This window comes from Mus caroli, chromosome 10, assembly GCF_900094665.2.
Source record: "Mus caroli chromosome 10, CAROLI_EIJ_v1.1, whole genome shotgun sequence".
NCBI lineage: Eukaryota > Metazoa > Chordata > Mammalia > Rodentia > Muridae > Mus > Mus caroli.
In genome coordinates this window covers 45,889,153-45,911,548 of record NC_034579.1, presented here as the reverse complement: position 1 = coordinate 45,911,548, position 22,396 = coordinate 45,889,153, and the positions used below count along the sequence as shown (strand labels likewise).

The window sequence follows — 22,396 nt, the reverse complement described above, 5'->3', positions numbered from 1 at the left end:
TTGTAAGATAGATCATTCAATCTTTTCATCATTGTATGTTTTCTTAAAAAACAAGCATCAACACAAAACACTCTGAAGTTGTAGGCCAAATTCTCCTAAAAATTAAGATGAGTAATTTTAAACATTGTTAAAATTCTTGGCCAGTAAAAGTGGTAAGAAAAACAAACAGAGGGTATAATGGGACAGGAGAAGAAAAGAGTAGCTTGTCTGGAAGGAGCACTCTATATACTTTATTTCCACCAGTTACAGGGTTCATATTTTCCAAGATCAGTGTATGGTCTTTGAAAAATCATCATTGATCTCTGCAATATAAATTCATATCATATATTACTATCATTTATAAGATTTCTACATGTGATCAAAGTATGAATTTTGCTAATAAGATCAACTTTGTATCACATCATAGAATTATATATTTTAAATTGCTTAAACATTTAACCCGTCACACCACAATGTAATTTTCCTTAGAAAAAGGAGTAGCTGGTATTCATGTAAACAGTACATCCTGAGATGCAAAGTTTGATAACCCATAACTACCACCTCCAACATGCACAACTTAAAAACGATACGATATGCTTACTTATCTTACATGGAAAGAAACCCATAAGTCTGTTACAAAGGCAGCAGTTTCTAAAAGGCCTCTGTGGCTAACGCTGCTGGAATCACCACTGCAGCCGCTGTCAACTTCCTAGTTGGTTTGAGGTTTGAAGTTGATTCTGTCAAGGCAGACACCAAGTAATTCGACTTGTCCACATGACTGAACAGTCAAGACTCTCAGCCTCTTTGTTCAAATGGCTTGTCTGGGTCAGGATACTATACTGCCAAGTCAGTGAAGACATCAGAGTCCTTTGTGTTGATCTGTGTAGAAATGTTTGCTTTTGTGACATTGAGATAAATGTCATACTGCTGGTCTAGGCCGAGGTAACAGTCACTCATGAGATACAGGGTAAAGATATATCTGAAAGATAAAGACATGATATGTGTGAGTGAGAAGGCCTTTATGAAATGCATCACTGTATATAATATGCAAAAATAAAAAAGTGGGAGATAAAATGTAAATTTGCAGCCACGTTTTAATCTTTATTATTTTATTTATTTACATTTCAGCTCCCCACCCCCGACCCCCAAGTATCTCCCTTCCGTGGGGCCTCAAATCTCTCAAGGATTAGGCACATCTTCTCCCACTGAGGCCAGACCAGGTAGTCCTCTGCTATATGTGTGCCAGGGGCCTCAGACCAGCCCTTGTATGCTCCTGGTTGGTAGCTCAGTCTCTGGGATATGCCAGAGGTCTGGGTTAGTTGAAACTGCTGGTCTTCCTATGGGGTCACCCTCCCCCTCAGCTCCTTCAATCCTTCCTCTAATTTTTCCACAGGGTTCCCCAACTTCAGTCCAAAGGTTGGTTATAAGTATCTGCATCTGTCTTGGTCAGCTACTGGTTGGGCCTCTCAAGGCTTGTGACTGGCCCAACTTGGGATCCTTCTCATGGGGGTGCACCAAGGGCTGACACTATTATTGATGCTATGATGTGTTCACAGACAGAAGCATAGTGTGGCTATCCTCTGACAGGCCCTACCAATCTCTTTTTTATTTTGTGAAGCAAAGTCGGGATTAAGAAGTTAGTTTGAACAAGTATCTAATCATGAGCATTAACAGAGGTGTGGGGAGAAGGTCATTAGCGTATATTCCAATGAACACAGAGTTTTCAGGACAGCAGATCACTGTCACTATCTTGGAACTTGTATAAGGTTCAGCTCACCTTCCAGGTGTTTCAGGAGTAAAGAACGAGATGGAAGCATCATGATGTGTTCGAACAAATCCTACTCGTTTTACAGCCATCAGCTCTCTCTTATCCACTTCTCCTAATATCAAAAACCAGCCTTCATCTTTTAATTTTGGAAATCGAGGAGTAACTGCATGATTCTCATGTTTTCCCTGAAAATCAGAGAAAGAGATAAACTGTTAGAAATGGCTATATTTTCTACGCTGCTGGCTATGGTTACAAGGTTATGCTGTTTCACTAGAAGGCCATAAATCCACACAACTCAAGCTTATCTATCTGGATGTTTTACCATTCTTTTCTCACTTGGTTTCAAACTAACAAATGAACAAGTTAAGAAAAAAATAAAACCCAACTAATGACCCAAGCCCAAGTAGGCAAGTCTCAACAAAGAAACAATAAATATAAAAAAAAACCATGGCAATGTGATTTCTGGGGAAAATGGTCAATTTCAAAATAACAGATTCCAAAGAAAACTAAAGTAAATGAGATACAATGCTCCAAAAGATCGTTTCAGTGAAGGATTCTAGGAATACTTAATGATAGAAAATTCTTGAGGTCATTGAATAATTTTATATCACTGAATACATTAAAAATAATTCAAACAAGCTGCTGAATGAATTAAGGAAGGAAGTACAGGATGTGACAAAGGCACTCAAGTGGGTGAAAAGATTATGAAGATCTGAGTTTGGATCTCCAGTATCCATGTATAAAAAGTTGGGCATGGTGGTACATGCCTTTAATATCAGAACTGGAGAGATAGAGACAAGAGCATCCCTAGGGCTTGTGAGCCAGCTTAGCTATTCAGTAAGTCCTAGGGCCAATAAGAGACCCTACTAAAAAAAGTCACATAGAAAATAAGGTGGGTAGCTCATGTGGCACAACATCCAAGGCCTCCACACACCACACTTATATTGATGTCACCTGTTTGCATATGCACATGCACAACAGTAACCACTTTCTAAAATATAACTCGGGAATTAAAATTAGAGAAGCATGCAAAACAATTACATTCTGTTTTGAAAATTAAGGCACAATAAATCAATTAAATTCAATGAAAATTTTACAAATAGAATGGATTAGGTGTAAGACAGAGTGCCAGAACTACGAGATAAGACAGACAAATTAGAATACTCAGACAATGACAAAAATAATGAGAACATATAAATGAAACACACAAAAATATATGGGATACTATCAAAAGACTAAATATATAAATTAGGGACACAGAAGAAAGGCAAGCTAAAGGTATAGAAAATATATTTAATAAAAACAGTAGATTCTCCAAATGTAGGGGAAGAGATGTCTATGTAGATATATGAGGTATTTAAAATGCCAAACAGATAAGCAAGGACCTTTCCTATGTCATACTATAACTTACATATTAAATATATAGAATGAAAAGAACCAAGTCACTTAAAGTTGAGTGCATCAGGAGAACTGATGACTTCTGAAGAGAAATCTAAAACCCACTAGAATATATAAGAAGCTACTTTAAGTTCTGAAAGACAATAACTGTCAATCCATACCACAATATCTAGCACTTTTCAGAGTCAAAGTAAGGGAAAAGGAAAAAGTTTCCATGCCCAACACAAACTAAAGTGATTCGCTGAGGGAATCTTTGGTGTAGAGGATAATAAATACATCTATGGGAAAACTATAAACCATGCTAGTACAGCAGTTAAACAATAAGAAAGCACTAAACATTACAAAATCAATGAAATGACAGGAATTATTATATACCTTTCAATAGTAACCAAATGTTAATGGTTTCAACTTTCCAAAAGAAAAGAATGGACGACTGGATTTAAAATCAATCCAGGGGCTGGGGAGATAGCTCAGTGGGTAAGGACTTTGCTGTGTAAGTATAAAGACTGAAGTTTTAATGTTCAGGACCCATATAAATGCCTGGTGCCTGTAGCAGCCCACTTATAATCTTAGCACTTAAGCAGAAACAAGGGATTCTTGCAGGTTAACTTGGTAGACGAGCTCAATTAGTGAGTGCTGGGTTCAAGGGAGGGACCTTGAGTCAATATATAAGGTTAGGAGTAATCAAAGAAGACATCCACTATCAACTCCATGTATGCTCATCCCCTAAAAGGTTCATGTATTTGTTGCCTCCAATAAATCTAATTATCAGAGACACACAAACACACACACACACACACACACACACACACACACACACACACACACACACGAGGGAGCTATCAGGTGTGGCTACTGCTGAAAAAAATAGTCTTCTAACTACAATTAATGAGAAGAGGTAAAGAAGGTCACTGTACATTGATAAAGGGAGCAATCCACCAAGGGGATGGTCACCTAAAGGCACATACAGGAAAAAAAAAAAGGAAACACTGCTATGCAAGTTCACAAACAACAACTAAGGGATGCAAACTAATTTCAATATATTAACAGCAGCAGGTGACTTTGGTCAGATCTTCTAAACAAAAGAAACCACCTCCAAAACCACAAATGGACTTAACAGACATGTCGAGAATTTTCTATCAAACACTGCAGATGCTGCTTGTCTCCGAAGACCAAAGAAGAAGACCATAGAAATTAGCCCATGCTATTAGGGCAGGAAAAGAATTATTAATAGAAGAAAACTGAAGTAATTTATTTCATTTTGTGACTAGAAAAGTAAAACTAGAAATCAATAGTAATAGAAATTAAAGAACATATATGAAATCACTGAGAATGAACAACACATTACTGAATCAGAAGATTCTCTGGCCGGGCGTGGTGGCGCACGCCTTTAATCCCAGCACTAGGGAGGCAGAGGCAGGCGGACTTCTGAGTTCAAGGCCAGCCTGGTCTACAAAGTGAGTTCCAGGACAGACAGGGCTACACAGAGAAACCCTGTCTCGAAAAAACTTAAAAAAAAAACAAAACCCCAAAAAGAAGATTCTCTGGCTGAAAAACAAGGAGAAGAATTATAAAGTCACTATAATTGGATGAAATAAAGTACAGCACAGCAGAACCTGTTAAATAAAATTCAAGTGGTTCCAAGAGAGAGAGGAGTTTATATATATATATATATATATATATATATATATATATATATAATATATATCTCCACAATAAAAATCAGAAATATATTAAATAAATGACTTAATAAAGTACCTTAAGGTCTTAGAAAAACAAGAACAAGTCAGTCCCCAAAGTAGATTAGATGGAAAGAATAACTATCAAGACAGAAAAGAATGAGATGGAAATAGAAAAAAAAAATAAATAAAAAAAATTACACAGTGAAACAGAATCTAAGAAAACATAAACCTTACAAATCTTGAGACAAAGTGAGCAATAGAGAAGACCCAAATTACTGAAAATAGGATACTGCAACAGATATCAGTAAAATTCAGCCATACCTAAAAAAAAAAAAAATCCATATTCCAACAGATCTAGAAAGAAAATACAGAAGAAATGGACAATTTTCTTGACATATGACCTACCAAAATTAAACAGTGTACCAATCAATGGAATGGAAGCTGTGAGGGCTAAGATAGTAAACTACACAAAGTCAGGCTCAGATGGATTTCTTGCTGAATGCTGCCAGACTTTAAAAACTAACACCAAGGGTCCTCAAACCATTTCACAAAAGAGACAAGGGCTACTAAGCACGTTCCAGGACCACCTACCCAGGACTGGAAACTGTAAGTTTAGCAATTTATACCATTTATAATTTGCCACAATCCATGATTGAATGTCAATATGGCAATACTTAAAGTTTATTTTGGGATTGATTTCTAAAAAGATCATCTATTGGTTTTGTAAGACAATGACCTTATGACATAAATAAAGTAAGCTCTTTCGTAGACTTCACATTGTTCCAGAGGCAGGCAGTCTTTTTTTTTGTTGTTGTTGTTTTGTTTTTTTAATAACAGTAGCTGTAAATTGTTAGGTTTTTTAGCACAATTAAATCTATTTTTAAAGGGGAATATTAGGGTAATTTCACAATGATTTGATTTTTGTAATTAATGGTATTCTTCATCTAGGATTATTAACAGTCTTCTAATTTGGGATACTTATATAGTCTGAAAATGTTCACAGTAAAGCCTTGCAATGACAGAGGTGGACAATTTATATTGACAATTTGTTTGTGTGTTAGAAATCAAACAAAGGAGACTGTACTAGGATTTCATAACAACACAAAGCCACTGACCATATTGTGTGTGGAATCAGAGAGCAAAAGCTGCTAGTTGCAACCTTATTCATCAGGGCATACTTTTGACCCTAGCAAGGCCTGACTGAACCCACTAGGCTGATAGGAAGACAAAGTCTTTATTTCAGTTATGCTGTCACTTAAGAACAACCTTCCTATACTGCTTGATCTTCTAACACTTAAATGATTTTGGTGTCAGGGTACAGAACAGAGCACAGTAATATACAATAAAAATACTATTCATTTTTTCTCTGCATGGAATTGGCAAAGCTTTCTTAAATGCAAGAAAGCAGGCAGATGCAGCAACCGAGTCTCAGAAAAGCTTAGTGTCTTATTCAGGTGCAGTAGGAAAACTTCAACCTCATCTGCATCTAGTGTACTGTAGGTTGTGCACATCAAGATACTCCAGGACCGTGCTTCTTAAGAATTTAATGACCTTAAAAATCCTGTGGGGCACTAAGGTATCAGATCTCTGAAATTCTGTTTTGGTTACTGTGGAGTCAGGCCAAGGAATCTATACTTTAAAAGCACTCCAGCTGTAAAAATCTGTTTGTGAGTAGTGCTACACAGGCAATGTAAGGTAGATGGATATTCTGGACATAAAAATATGACACATGAGGAGAACTGATTAATTTCAAAAGATTGATGCTCGCTGCTAATGCGACTTGAGAAAGCAGGATTCATGAATGACACGAACACATTAGCAATAGAAAAGATATGTGTGGTGGTGCATGTGAATACTTGGTGTGAAATATTTGAGAATGGAAACCAAATACTACAACCTTTGGAAGCCCAAAATGGACTCTCTGTAGGCTGACTTGAAGCACATACTCCTGATCAGCATGCAACTTGATCCATTTGTTTTCATCCCGTTTGTCTGCTGTCAGAGTTGAGATGGAGAGTTCATTATGTCCTTCAACTAAGTCATCCCATGAGCCTTTAACACTTATGCCAACATTTATCACGGGCAAGTGAGATAAGAAATTCCATGCCTGAATGAAAAAGAAAAATAATAAAGGAACTATTAGTGGAAAATGCAGTGAACAAGTAAGAAATAGTGTGCTTCTAGAAGTCATTCTTCGGACTTGGAGATTAAATCTGTAGCTACAGCTGTTGAAGTAACACAGAGATCCTTCGTACTTTACTCAGCTTTATACTACTAGGATACTGCCAATGATACGACCCATTTATCTACTTAGATTTTCTTAGCTCTTTTTTATACTTGTATATGAGGAAAGAGTATGCTTTCAGTTTTTTTCCTAATCAACTGAAAAGACTTATTACAATCTAAACTTTTATCTTTATTGTAAATCTCATGTGATATTGAGTAACTTTTGGCCATACTAAAAAGTAAGTATGATTAAAAACTGTTTACTGGTAACATTTTTGTTTTAGAGATGTGCCTATTCAGGTATTATGCATGATTTTCAATGTGGAGAGCATTACCTGGAACAATACAGAAAACTTGAAAAGAAACTGATGTCACTATCTTTCATTAAGCAACTTAATGAAACATAATGACAATACATTTTTTGGGGGGGTTCACAGTCTAAATTTATTCTGCATAGTGAAATACTGTAATAGCTATAATTCATAGGGAGTTCTATAAGTCTAGTGGTCCTAGAAAAAATATTTTTTGCATTAATATTCCTACAGTACTTAAAATTCTAACAGTTATTAAACCAACACATATTTTGCCACTTTATTCTTCCTCTTTAAGACACTTGTGAATAATCATTCAATCAGTGCTCAACGATGTAGAATGAATGAATGAAAATCTAGACCCCTGGAAACCATGTTATAAGAAACTCAAAGTGCTAAGGTAATTGTCATCTTTTGTAACGTTTACAATACTTCCTAATGTAGTTTAAAAATTACGTGAGCACTTTCACTTTGGTTTCTTTTGATTTCTTAATGTATATTACAGTTTTTCTTTTAGACTTTAAGAGCTTGTTCACTATGATTTTAGTGCTGCCAAGTGTATGTAATTGAAATAAAGCCCTGCATTTAATTGAAATAAAGCTGTGATGAGCCAAACCACCCTCAGGAATTAAAACAACAACAAAACCAAAGAAAAATATAAACCAAACAAAAACACCACTACCACCATCACCAAAAAAGTTAGTTCAATGAGAATTTTCAGTGTTACCCCCATCCTATAGCTTTTTCTTGTTAATTTGAAATTATGCCTAGAACTAGATTCTGAAATAGCTATAGAATGTAGTTTAAGTACACATGATGGCCAAGTCCATGCCAGAACCCGCAGACATGGAGCAGAGAAACTGCTCTACTTAAGACTGGTTAAAATGTAAAAATGGTCAAGGAGACACATATAAATATCAGTTGGGCACTTACTTAACATGCCAACTTTATTATCATTATTTTTACTTGCATAGTAAAATTAGTTACTGATACAATGCTTTGTTTTTAGCAACTCTATGAATTTTATTCTACAATGCTCTTAAAAGTCCTATCTGGATTTTACACGTATTAAATCTTTTGTAAGTATTTATTATTATTTTCAGGCTATAATGAGCACACATTTATTTACTGAGTGTACATATATATATATATATATATATATATATATATGAGTGTGTGTATGCATATATACGTAGGTATATATGTGTACATATAAACAGCTATCATCTATCTACTTATCTATCTACCTATATCGCATGAACTATTTTTAAAGAAACTGCTCAGACATTTCAATACCAGCCAAACATATTTATCTGAGGATTAATCTTCATCTATTGAATCAGGCAAGATCACTACCATGCATACAATTATTTAATTAGCAGCCAAATCCTCTGCCAGTCAGCAGCCGTTCCAGGCATACTGATGGGGTAGGAGATGCAAATCTCACAGTCGTACTGCTTTTTCTCATTACTACTGCAATTAGCACTTAAATTGATGCTTTAAACATACTAATTTCTGGAATAATTCAGGATTTGTATGTTACCTGGGATCGCCTCACTGCAGAGCCGACACCAGATTGCTCTGCAAATTGAAGCACTTTTGAGCCAAATAACCATCATCATATCAGACAGAGCCAATTTGCATTTGGTTTTAAAGATAACAGAATGGCAATTTATGCAAATAAATTAAGTAAGTTTACTTCTGAGTTCTCCCTCAACTAATTATAACAATGTCCTAATTTTTCGTCACATCTAAAACTTGGCTTAAAATGTATGTTATTTGAGAAATCTGTTGTTGCTAACAGTAGTCTTTTTTGAATTCAAAGATGTTTTTATTCATAATTTTGATGATAATTTAGTTAGAAAGATAGACATTTATTATGAATATTCAAGTAATGATTTGTGTCAATTTGGGGTTCAACAGAAACTGAACAGTCAATCAGACATTTATGACTGTTACCAAGTCTTGCTTTAAAGTTTCGCTTTGAAAATAAAAAAAAAAAAAAAAGAGACATGGTCTCTCAATACCTGGTCAGTAAGTTTTAGATCAATACATCAATTATGAAGAACTCCTGAATACTTACTTTACAACTTCAGGATAAAATGCTCATGACTTAAAAGTTTAGACAGACAACTATTTCCGGCATCATTCATTCATGGTTTTGGTTTACAAAAGATTGGAGAGATGATTTACTCTGCCTCTTACAACATCAACTTAACCCTCTATATAAGTCATGCAGTTCACAAAAAGAGATTGTTTGAAAGAATATCTTATAATCTATGAATAAATATTGATTAAAGTAAGACATAAGACATAAACAAGTAGTTGAAGAGATTTTATGTATATTGAGGAACACCCCCCAAATGAAATTCAAAGTCTTTGCTCTCTGTAATTATACCATTATGTTTCCGTAAGAGAAGAAAACTTTATATGTACAGTAAAATATGGCAAGATACAACAGTCTGAAATGTAAACTGAGGTAATATCCACTGGCCTTGTGAGGCATCACAGCTTACACAACACCACCTGTGCGTACTGTGTGCCCAGAACCAGTGAAGTTGTGAGATGGAATAGTGGCGAGCACAGCCTGGAGCTCCTCAGATGCATTCAATGTTTGATCTTCAATTGGTTTTTGATCATTATATATTCAGAAGCTCTTTACTGTTACCAATTTTTTTATGATCCCATTGTTGAAAAGGCCGAGTTCTTGGTAAACACTTAATATGAATAGGAACTGGATATACCTGCTTTGTTTTTGCAGGCTGTAACTCTTTCTCTACCATGGAGCTGAACACATGGTCCTTCCCTTCACAGGCATGGATCAGCTCAGGAAGGCACTCAATGGATGTTCGGCACTTAGCATGTGGGCTCTTTACAGGTGGCTTCCATTTCCTATAAAAAATATACACCAATAAAATAATTCTTTCATAGTCAGATGATGATAGTGATTTTAACAGCTTCTTTAAAGTAAATGTACATTTTGTAGGCCACTATGCTAACTTTTAAATACCACACAGTATATTCTCTAAGCTATCACTACCACTAAGTGAAATGTGAAATCTAAGTCAACCATGAGTTCAGTAAATATTTAGGTTTTACAGACAGTGGGTGTTTACATGAACACATGCCACCTAGATCTTACTGATACGACAAAGATAAAACCTAAATCACACTCATACTCTTAAGGGTCTCTAGAAATCTGGACTGAATTTGCTAGGCTCCAGGTAGTTCCCCTAATGGACCACTGGGTCTCTCAGTATGCCTCCTCTGTTGCTGAAACTTAGGTTCTGTAACATTTAATGATGCAGGGAAAGAATCCTGAGACAGTCACGCCACATATGGGTGTCCTCCACCTCTTACCACTTGCTACTAGTATGCACTAAGCAATTTGTACTTCAGGGATATCAATCACATGGTAGATTCACCTTGGAGTTATGGGGCCCAATATATTTGACTGAAAAGAGACTTTCCTTAAGGAACTTCGTATATGCTGTTTTTTATTTTTTGGACAGAGTCTCTTGTTTAGGTTAACCTTCAACTTGCTATGTGGCTAGGGATGGCTTTGAACTCCTAATCTTTTTGTCTCCTATTCACGATTGCTGTGAACTAGCAGGACTGATTTACGCAGTACTGCGTATGGCAAGCACTCTTTCTTATCAACCGAGTTACATTTCTATCCATGCCTGAGGATTTGTTCTGTTTATATTTACAAGTATCTGACTGCAACCCCTTTCCCAGCTGATAGGTTTAAAAATGAACATGATGGCAAGTCCGAAGCGGACTGTTTCGGTGATTGCATGATTACAAAACTTCATTTTGGCTTAAAAGTGTCTCTCAACTTGTGTGAAACATTGGTGTGAAGGAAATATTTCATTTAACCTCTGCCAACACTCATGATTATGTATTGGTTTTTCCCCTCTGGCTAAAGTGTTTATATTATTACATGACACCTAAGGGTAAGAAGTTTGATGCTAACAGAAACTCTTTTTTTTTTTTAAATGCACATTTGAGCTCCTAGAATATAAAACAACATTTATAAACATTTTATAGATGTACAATTTTCATTTGAAAACAGATTCCTGATGCCTTAATTCTCTTATATAATAACTGAAAATTGAAATTTGTGTTTGAATCACAATGTATGTTATCAATGCTTTCTTAAATAGAGGCTGATATTGTTAAGGGAATACATTCAATTGAAACAGACAAAACTAACCAAAGCTGCAAAGGGGAAAGATTTAAATATGAAGAAGTTAAACTTGCTGTTCATCTTGTGTTGAAAATCCAATTTCAAGGGAGGATATTATCACAGAGCCCACACTTTTCTCCCTCTGCAAAATCATTATTTTCAACCTGCAAGAATTAATGTTTTAGGCACCATGTGAAACTGTAGTGGTTCTAAGCACTTAAAGAAGAACACTGCCTTCCTTCATGGCTGGTGTGGAACACAGCTCAAGCATGGCATATCTGAACCACTGGTCGGATTTTAGCAGCTCCTGTCCCTATTCCAAGAAAAACCAAACCAACCCAAAAAATAGGACTGTTTTTAAATTAAAATAATTACCCCAAAAACCAATTACCTGAAAAGGTGAAGGTGGTGCTGCTCTATGTTTGGTATTGTGAGAAGAGAAGAGTCCCTGAGCCATCGGCCTTGGATCACCATCTGAATCAGGTGGGTGATATTCAGGACGGTCACTAGCCATCCCTGACTTGCAGCCACATCCAGCATTGCCTGGATAGGGAAGATCATGCAGCAGGTATGTCAGGACACTTGCTCTCTCCAGTAGAAATCATGTTATCTTTAACAACAACAACAACAACAACAACAACAACAACAACAGCCACAAGTAGGAAAATCAAGTATTATATCTTAAATTCCTATGTATCAGAATAGGTCCTAAAAAGCAAGCTATAGCCGAGTCCAGGAACAAACTGAATCCCCCACAGGAGGGTCAAATATAAACATTGAAGAAGTGAAAAAAGTTTCTTCTCCAATAATAATAAGAAAAATGTGTACTTTTTGAGTAAATGCTCACATAATTCACTGAATCAAGAGCATTTAAAATGTAAATTTCAGTCTTTCAAATATAAAATCAGTAACTGGGAAATAGATTTTCTTATTGAAAATATATTTTCCTGAAAGAGCAGGTTAAAGATATAGGCTGATTCTTAATGACAATATAGCACACTGTATGAGTAACTGCTTGTGGTTTATGTGCAGTGATGGAAGCTATCAATATTAGTCTATACATCTAATCTAATGTTTTATGGACAAACAAAAGGCTGCATTTGCTTAAGGCAAAACTAAACAGTGAAATCTTATTTAAACAGAGGAGAAGTTTACACAGGCAAAGTGATTTCAATTAAATTAGATTCTGCAGAATGCTGACTGAGAGACATGTAAGTTAATATATTGGAAATTACATTATACAGTTTTAGGATTTTACTAACTTGTTTTGGGATATAACTAGCAAACTATTATAATGACATTTTAAAAGTAAATATCCTCCCGACAGTAAGATATAGTAAAATGTTGTACAAAATCTACTGTTTTTAGAAATTATTGTTAAGATATGTGCCATGCTACCACTCTGTGATCTCAGTGTGCACATATTCGTTCAAGATTTAAATTTCCATCTGTGTTCTATAATTTATAAAAAGAAAAATAATTAGAAAAACTGGTCAAGTTAAATTAACAATCTTTTATGTACAGTACAGGGAAATGGACCAAGGTCTCTGGATATGATGCTCAAAGGTTTTATGGGCACAAAGAGAAAATATACAACATGAGAACACTAGGACCCAGCAGCTGTCTGCTGCATAAAGGACAGTAATGAACAGAGACTTAAACATCATAAAACAGTACTTGCCCCACCCTCCAAAGCAGGTATTTCATCTTTTTGATGTCCATTTCTATACAGGGTGAGGGGAGTAGAGGAGAGGATCTTGCATGGTCAGGAGCAGATTCATGGTCTGGGTAGCAGGAGAGTTTTGCAATTACAAGAAATCAAGGGACAAGGTAAAAGACTAATCCTGTTGTGTAGGACCAACTAAAAGAAGTCAGTCTGGTTCTCCTGTGGAGTGGGAAGTCCATGCTACTTCAGAGGTCTATAACTGACAGGGCTAAGGATGGAAGATTGAAGGAGCTTAGGAGCATGTGAGTGGACAGAGGAAGGACTCTGTCATGCTATCTTACAGTAATCTCAGGTAACGTCAGAGTTCATCACAGATGTATGATAGCCAACCACAGAGGGTTACTTTGGCACACTGAGGAGACACAGCTACAATGATTGTGAGTATAGAGAAAAACATGGATGGGGTGAGTTTTTGCAAGATGTTCTCTTAACAAGTTGGAATTCATTTTCATTGACTGTCATGTTTTGTTATGGTGGAATGAAAATGTGATTTCTAGCAATGTATTTATTTTTATAAAATTGGACAAATAAAACCATATCATAGAATCAGTAAGAATCTCGGTTATTTACTGAAGAGGTGAACTGGGAGTTGACAAAATAATTTTTGGACACATTTTAATGGACATGAACTATGAAACCAGGTGAGCTATTTAAGTGAAAACAAGATTCACAGGGAGTACAGGCTACAGGAGACCTCAGAAATTTAGGACAGAAGTGGGCAGTCAGAAAGTTGTAACAGGCAGCACTGCTAATAAAGACATCAATACAAGAGTAGGGGTAGAGGCAAGACCAGCAAGATAGGAAGGATGACACTGGAGGCCATTTAAGTGCCCTCCAAGACTCTGTGAGTAACTTGTGATTAGAATAGACATTTGCTAATGCTTGCTATTTATCAAACAGTCTATTAGCAATTACTTTTAATTATGTGCATTTTATAGATAAAAAGTTTGTTGCTCAGAGAGAGGAAGAAACATACCTAAGACTATAATGTTTTAGAAAATACGTGTGGTTAGGGTTCAAGTTGTGGGGAGCTTGGCTCCAAAGGTATTACTGTAATTAGTGTAGTACAAAGCCTATGAAATTCAGAATAAAGTGGAGGATGTGTAGATTTAAGTGGTACTGTAATTCAGTACAACAGATATGAGGAATGCACATATCGGATCAAATGGAACTTCAAAGATGTTTCTCAATGAAAGCAAATAAAATCTTGTTTCAGTATTTGTCACAGAATGGTTCCAGGATCCATGAAAGATGCCAAAATTTCTGGATATTTAAGTTTCCTATTTAAAGTGGTAGTGTTTACATACAAGATAAGCATATGCACCTGTATGCCTTAAATCACCTGCAGATGATTTAGGATACCTAATAGACTGTATTGCTTAAGTAATGACAAGAGAAAAAAGGCTATGCCCAGCACTGATGGAATTCTTCCAAATTTTCAGTCTATGGCAGGCAGAATATGCAGGTATGGAAGTGGAGAGTAAGAAGGTTGGTGGGGCATATAAAGTTTGCATGACCAATGGGCCTCTCTTTCCACTGATGGCCGACTAGGCTATCTTCTGATTCATATGCAGCTAGAGACACGAGCTCCGGGGGGTACTGGTTAGTTCATATTGTTGTTCCACCTACAGGGTTGCAGATCCCTTCAGCTCCTTGAGTACTTTCCCTAGCTCCTCCATTGGGGGCCCTGTGATCCATCCAATAGCTGACTGTGGGGGAGTGTGTGTGGGACTTTTGGGATAGCATTGGAAATGTAATTGAAATAAATACCCAATTAAAAAATATGAAAAAAAAAGATTAAAAAAAAAAAAAGAAGGTTGATGGGTACAGACTTCAGTGCAGTTCACTGACACTTGGCACTTGTTTACAGCTGGTGTGTTATGACAGACACAGCCCAATGGTTTAGACCTGTTCTAATTGCAAGATTCTGGGAAAATTAGTTAATTATCAAGGCTCATTTTCTACATCTGAATAACTGAACTTGATCTGTCCCTTTTTTTTAGGAGTTCTACCTTCTGTATACAGATGTACTATCCATTTGTTTTAATAACATTCAATTTCTAACTTTTCTGGTAGACTCTACTGTTTCTAAGGCCATGTTCAGTAAACAAACAAGCTAGATAGACCATCCTGCACTCAGGGAATGAGGGTTAGTTACTATTGATGAAGTGTGTGTAAGGGTTTCAGAAGAGAAGGACTTTTCTTGATCATAGGAGATCTCACAAAGCAAATCAGAGGATTAGAAAGGAAATCTCTGCAGACTGAAGGTAATGAATGCTGCTTGCTAGGAGGAAAAAATGCAAGGGAAAAAGAAAATATTTAGAAGAACTGAGTAGAATCAATTATAGAAAAAAAATCCTGTAATAGCCCTGTTTTCAACAGCATGACTCTGTTGTGGATTCAACAGTATTTGGATATTATGTCTTGCAATAATGAGTAATTTTGACCTGAAGGCAGAGAATTCAGATGTTGATAGTTACCAATGATGGTACAAGACATTAACATTGAATTGGCCAGTTGAGGTACAATCATAAGGGGCCAGAGACTAAGGCTAAGAGAACAGGAAGGGGAGAAAAAAAATTCCTGATTACAAAACCAGAAATGCTCAGTCAAGTTGACTGATAAAGACACTGTGAGACAAGGGATACAAATGAGATCAATCAGCTTCTGGGTTTGGTAGTCTGACATCATTCATGTGCAGGAGTGTGGATTGCAGGTGATTATGATGTTTAAAAAACAACTGTTGAAGCCACTATGATGGACCTGAAGATGGCAACTTGATGCTATGAATACTATTTGAGGAAGGTGGGGGGGAAAAGATTTCATTTAGGAAGCAGATAAAAAAAGAAATCTAATTCATTTCTAGCAGAAGCTGGCTCCCTACAAGGAATTGGTTGGAGACACAAGAGGAGGCTAGCTTTTATCCCTGCAGGACAGGAAGAACTGTTCAATGTAAGTTTCAGAAAAGAGAAAAATGAATTAGGCAGAATTCTCCTGTGTCTACCTATGTCTGAGTGAGGGTGCAAGACCAGAAAGAAGAAGATGAACCAAAGAGGCAGACCCCAGAAACGACTAAGTATGCATACCAAAGGCATTTCATCTTCAAGGATTTCTGAAGTGATTCATGGCATGCAAAGGTAAAGGAAAACAGAATGAACAATCTCTAGAGGAAAATTTGTCTAGTTGTAGGCATGCTTTAGGATGTGGACCTCATGGCCTCAACATTTACTATAAATCTACCACAGAATTCCCTAATCTTCTCAGGTTTGATCTGAACAGTTAAACCCAACTTTTTATAGTGGCAGGAAAAACCCATTTTTCCAAATCTACTAATATTTTTCATTTCATCTTCTATGACTGTAGACTATACTTTAAACAGCAAACATTTAAGTTTATCCAGTAATATTGTTAAAATACCCAAATAGTGAATTATATAAAGCCATATTGTGTGCAAACATTATGATGAAAATATTTGAACAGTATTATACAAAATATAAAACACATTCACAAATAACTCCATTAAATCCTTACCAATAGCAACTGTGAGACCAACAGGAAAACAGAAACTTACAGAAGGTCACTGAATATGGAATAACACCCACAAGAGTGACAGAGATAATTAATCCAATTTTTTCAATTCCAGACCCATGCTCTCTGCGTGAAACTTCACTACCTCTGCTGACTTACACATATGCTGTCTTATTTCAAAAAGGATTTCAGTTGGCTCACATCTCTTCTTTCCCATACATAGAAAATGAACATTAAATTTAAACAAGATGATATCATTAAGTAATTACTGTCTTTATGAATAAATTTTGATAATATAAGTTTTGAAAACAAAACATTTGAATTAGTTTTAATTCATATAGCTATATCTCAATGTCTGCTATTCAGGCCTTTACATTTTTTGAAACAAAACTCATTCTGGAGTAAAATAATCCAAGATAAAAATAGAAGGCACTAACACAACCTAACAAACACAACCACTGACATTTATACTTTAAACAGAATAATAAAAGAAAAGTAAAAGTGCAAGGTCTACTACTAAAAATTTCTCCCCAAACCTAAACTTTATTTTTTTTAAGAAATCTGTCAGTGTCTGGGCTGCAAAATGTGCACAGGGTCCAGCAATGTGATGCTCCAACCCTGTGCTCCTGCCGCAGCACTCTGTAGACCTCATCTTGTCCTTGATTCTTCCTCCCTGTAAAAAAATCTTTCTCCCTGTAACATCTCTTTCACAGTCGAGATCACAAGCGTACTGAAATCACTAGGACCACAGCTGAAATGAAAGGCCATGTTGCCACTTCTGCCCAAATTAAATAACATAAAGATAGTTTTCTCTTATTGGATTTTAAAAGATTTATTGTATTCAGAATGAAAGAAAATGACATTAATGCAGAGAAATGAAGTTACTAGTGGAGTATCACGGGAAGGCACATTACTTTAGAGAGCTCATAAGACCAAAGAGAGTTGAGGGACTTTCACAGTTAAGACAGGCCAGGAGAGAAAGGAAAGTCAGACTAATTCATGCTGTATCATCCATGACAGTATGAATAGGGAAAAAAAAAGAATAGTGTGTTAATGTTAAAGAACTATGAATAATTATGGATTTTGGCTAATGATAACATATAAGTATCAGCTAATTAATTATAGGAAATATACTGCACTAACATGTGTGAGATGTTAGCACAAGAGGAATAGTATTCTCATGATATCCAGGGAGTCTTTGTAACCTTTCCTGGAAATCTCCCAGGCAAGGATTAACCAGGCCTGATTCTGCTTAGCTTCCAAGATCAGACAAGACTGAGTACACTCAGAGCAGGAAGCTTTCTGTAAACCTTCCTGAAAATTTGAACTATTCTCAAATAAAAAAATTCATGAAAAAAAAAAACCCCACAAACAAACATAACTGGAAGCTCAGGGTAGGAGCTTGTTAAAACTTCAGCTGTTAAGACTGTGAGCAAACACACTGCTTCGCTCACGAGCTCCTAGAAGTTTTGCAAGGACGGGAAGACCCCTGAGAATAGCTTTCTGGAGAGACAGGCACGCTCATTTAAAGGATCAGGTCATGTGAATAAGGATACAATATTTTATCAATAATTAAAACGGTGGAAGTACATTTATAAGATCTTTTTTCAATAGCAACAGTTGTTCATAGTAACTTTCCCCTGAACTTTGACCCCCAGAAGGTTAGCATTCAGGAAGCTCAGCTGCTGTCTAACAAACTTAATTAATCAAAAAGTCATTTCCGAGCTGTAACTATGAGTAAAAGCGCTTCAAGTGTGCTAGCAAGCCTACAAGTTAATCAAAATGCTAATGCAGTACAAATTAAAGTTGTGATTAACATTTCACAGTAGCTGCTTAAGTGAATTGATCACACAAATGGGTTAAGCATTACTCATTTCCTAAAGCCCCAACCGGGAAAAGGGTTGTTATGTGGGTGTGAGGAGAGGAACTGGGGATAGAATGATCCTTTACAACAGCATGACACTGTCAATAAACCATCCCTGAACTGCCATATAAAAGCTTACAGGTACAGTTACCCAGGGGAGACAGCCTTCAGAATTATATTTTACTCCCCAAAGGGAGATTGCTTATAACTTCACAGGAGTAAATAAAGGTGATGGTAGACACCTTTATTTACACATTTGTATTAGATATACATTATTACTATTTTGGGAAGTGTTAAGCCCGCTGGCTCTGCTATATCCCTAGTAAGTACTGAAGTTAACATGTAGCTCTGACCATTTGGACCGGGTGTCCATTGTAGTGTGGCTCTTTTCATTTGGAAGAATAAATGATTAAGTTCATGTAAACTGATCTGCTTTAAATCCTTTAGAACAAGGCTGCAGCTAGCTTCTATAACAAGAAGGGCCTCTTGGGCTCTCTGGCCAAGAAAGCAACCTGAATTAGACACAATCCTGGCCTTTTATGAGTTTCATAAGGTCACATAAAAATGTTTTTAACAGAGAGACTACATATGTTGACAGTTCACAATTTTTTTTTTTTAAAGATTTTATTTATTTATTATATGTAAGTACACTGTAGCTGTCTTCAGACACTCCAGAAGAGGGCGCCAGATCTCGTTGTGGATGGTTGTGAGCCACCATGTGGTTGCTGGGATTTGAACTCTGGACCTTCGGAAGAGCAGTCGGGTGCTCTTACCCACTAAGCCATCTCACCAGCCCGACAGTTCACAATTTGGCAGCAGAAAATGTTTTTAGCTGTGGGAACACACACACACACCCCTACCCTACCATCTCTTATTAAAGAACTAGAAAGAAAAAAAGTCAAAATACTTATTTTCTTTGTGATGAATGGATATCTCCTACAAAGCCACACTGGGTCCTAGAGATCTTCCCAGTTAGCAATGTTACAACTATCATAAGTTCCCAGTATACCTTAGATATGAAACCTGACAATATTATCTGACACTGACCTTCAAACCAGACATAGTTTACATTATCTTACTTTTATCAAAGTGATCTTGTGAGATCTTCTGAAACCTACTGTGTTACCTACTTAAAGAAAATCTCATTTTGTCTAATTAGAATCATTTAATATTTGAAAGGATTTAACTAAGAATACATCAAATTCACCTAACATTTGCAATATCAAAACATTCTTACAAGTATTGTATTAAGGATTACACCAAGTACTTCTTTTTTAAGCTTGGTAATACCTGGACTACTTTCACTGCTAATTGTACTTTGCTCTAAAAAGACTAACCTTCACTCATTCAGATGAGAGCAATGCTTTTCAATGCATTCCCACCCACCAAGCCCATTCTCATGGGCAGTAGGTAAACACACTCACCTTCATCTATGGTGTTTGATTTGTTGGGAATCAAATATTTTTACAATTAACTTCCACAAACTGGAAATCATTTGCTAATGAAAGCAGAACCAGTACATTCACAGTTATACTATTTTTTCATTTAAAAGATAGTTTTTTTTTTCTTTCACATTTTCCCCTTTTGTACTTGGCTATTTTTTTCACATTTCCCCCACTGAATGTAACTTGGCTATTTTATTCTCTTGGCATATTCTAAAATATGGAGATACACTTGCAGAAACATGTACAGTATTTCTAGATTAGCTAGTATACTTTAAAAACAGAGTGAAGCTAGCAATGTAGCACAGTTGATTGTGCACTGGCCGTAGGATACCAGAGGTTCTAGGTTTGATGTACTGTAACCTCTAATAATGGATTAGTGGAGGCACATAAGCCTGCAATGTAATCCTTGCCACTCCTGAAGTGGAAACTAAAGAATTAGGACTTCAGGCTCATACCTGGACTAAGCCAGCTAGAGACCCGTCTCTATAAGCTACATTCGGACAAAAAGGAAAAAACCAGATTGATGATGAAATGTGTTTCCAGAATTAATGTGAGTTATAGAAAATATACTAAATCATGTGATATGTGGCATACATTTATCAGAAGTTGTTACTAAACAAGTCAAAGTATTATTTTGATCTTTAGGCTAACAACTGTATCAATGAATTTTAAAATTTTCTTTTGGCAAATTCAAGAAACTTACCTCGAGAAAAGTATGCCACCCCAATACAATTTTTTTTTTGATCTAAAGAGAGATCTACAACAAGATGCAGCTATACCACTCTTGAGCATATACTACATTTTACTATAGAGATATTTGCTCATCCATGTCCATTGCTGCTCTATTCGTAATAGCTTGAAACTGGAAAGAGCAGAGATATCCATAAACTGATGAATGGATAATAAAAATCTAGTAATTTTCACGGTGGAATATTATTTAGCAATTAGGAATGAAATTATGAAATATGCAGGATAATGGAAGAAAGCTGAAACAATAATCATCGTAAGTAAAGTAACCCGGATCCACAAAGAAGCATTACATATGTGGATGTTATCCTTTAAGCTTTAGACATTTGTGTTTCACTCATTAATTTTGAATGAATATAGTTAGTAAGTTGTCAAAGAGGAGGAGATCTTCAAAGAATAGAAAATAGACTACAGGGCTATAAAGGGATAAAGAAAAGTTAGAATAGGAAGATTAACTGAAGAGAGTAATGGGAGGGCAAGGCAGAGGGAATATGGGGAAGGTCAACTAAAGGCCTTCTGAAAAGCCACATGCAAAAATATTGTAGAAGCTTCTTTTTTTTTTTCTTCCCCCTGAGATAGGGTTTCTCTGTGTAGCCCCGTCTGTCCTCGAACTCAGAAATCTGCCTGCCTTGTAGAAGCTTCTTATATAATATATGGTATATATGGAATTTAAATGGATTAATCATATAATAGGGCAACAATGCCCCAACTAGATACCATATACTACCAAATAAAACTTCCAGTACTAGGAATTGGCTATTTCTTTTTGAATAATTGTCCAAAGGGGTCCCATAGACCTCTGACAAAACATTACAGGCTACTGACAATGCTATTGTTACCTTCCACAACCTGATGGTAAGACTCTACTGAAGACACCACTCACTGAGTCATCAAACATAGAAAAATTGAGCTGGTGCCCAATGAGAAGCTTCACTCTTACTGACATTCATAGTGCTGGAAGTTGATACATATGCTATTGGAAGATAAACATAATCACTGCTCCCACCTAGCTACGAACCCTACAAGCTACAGCAGTGATCTGTGTGCAAGAGGTACCCACTGAAACAATAATGGCACAAGTCCTAATCACATAGTGCTATACCCATAGGGTAGAGCAAGCTGAATTCTCATCAGAAATTGCATTTGATGGCAATTAACATAGAGATCTACTACTGAACAACACTCACAGAGTAAAAGACTTTAAATCAGATGTTTGTATCACAACCCTCCCCTCTCAGGGTTCGGATATCTATGCAGGAGATTAAAGGGTTGTAAGAGTCAAGACGTGGTAGATGACTCCTAGGAAACAGCATTTTCCAAAAACAAATTGTTTGCTTCTCATATGAATTCACAGACACTGTGACAGCACACACAAGAACTGCCTAAGTGGCCACAGGCCTCAACCGGCCGGATCAGCACCGGGGTAGCTAGAGCGCACGGTCGGCTGACACCCGCCAGCTACCCACGACCCCCGCCACAAGATTTTGAGACTGCTGGTGAGTGGAACACAGCTTCTGCTCCAGTCCAATCACG

General features: G+C 36.4%; 1 protein-coding gene across 1 annotated transcript in view; it reads right to left on the bottom strand.

Moving 5' to 3' along the window:
- Positions 1 to 208: 208 nt before the first annotated feature.
- The window catches only part of Ascc3 (activating signal cointegrator 1 complex subunit 3), a 268,769-nt gene continuing 246,581 nt past the window's right edge, over positions 209 to 22,396 (bottom strand). The window contains exons 38-42 of the mRNA XM_021173819.1: positions 11,945 to 12,096; positions 10,109 to 10,256; positions 6,725 to 6,934; positions 1,757 to 1,932; positions 209 to 958 (exon numbers count right to left, since the gene is read on the bottom strand). Of these exons, the coding sequence (XP_021029478.1) occupies positions 814 to 958; positions 1,757 to 1,932; positions 6,725 to 6,934; positions 10,109 to 10,256; positions 11,945 to 12,096 (831 nt within the window). The 3' untranslated portion in view covers positions 209 to 813. The remainder of the gene's footprint in view (positions 959 to 1,756; positions 1,933 to 6,724; positions 6,935 to 10,108; positions 10,257 to 11,944; positions 12,097 to 22,396) is intronic.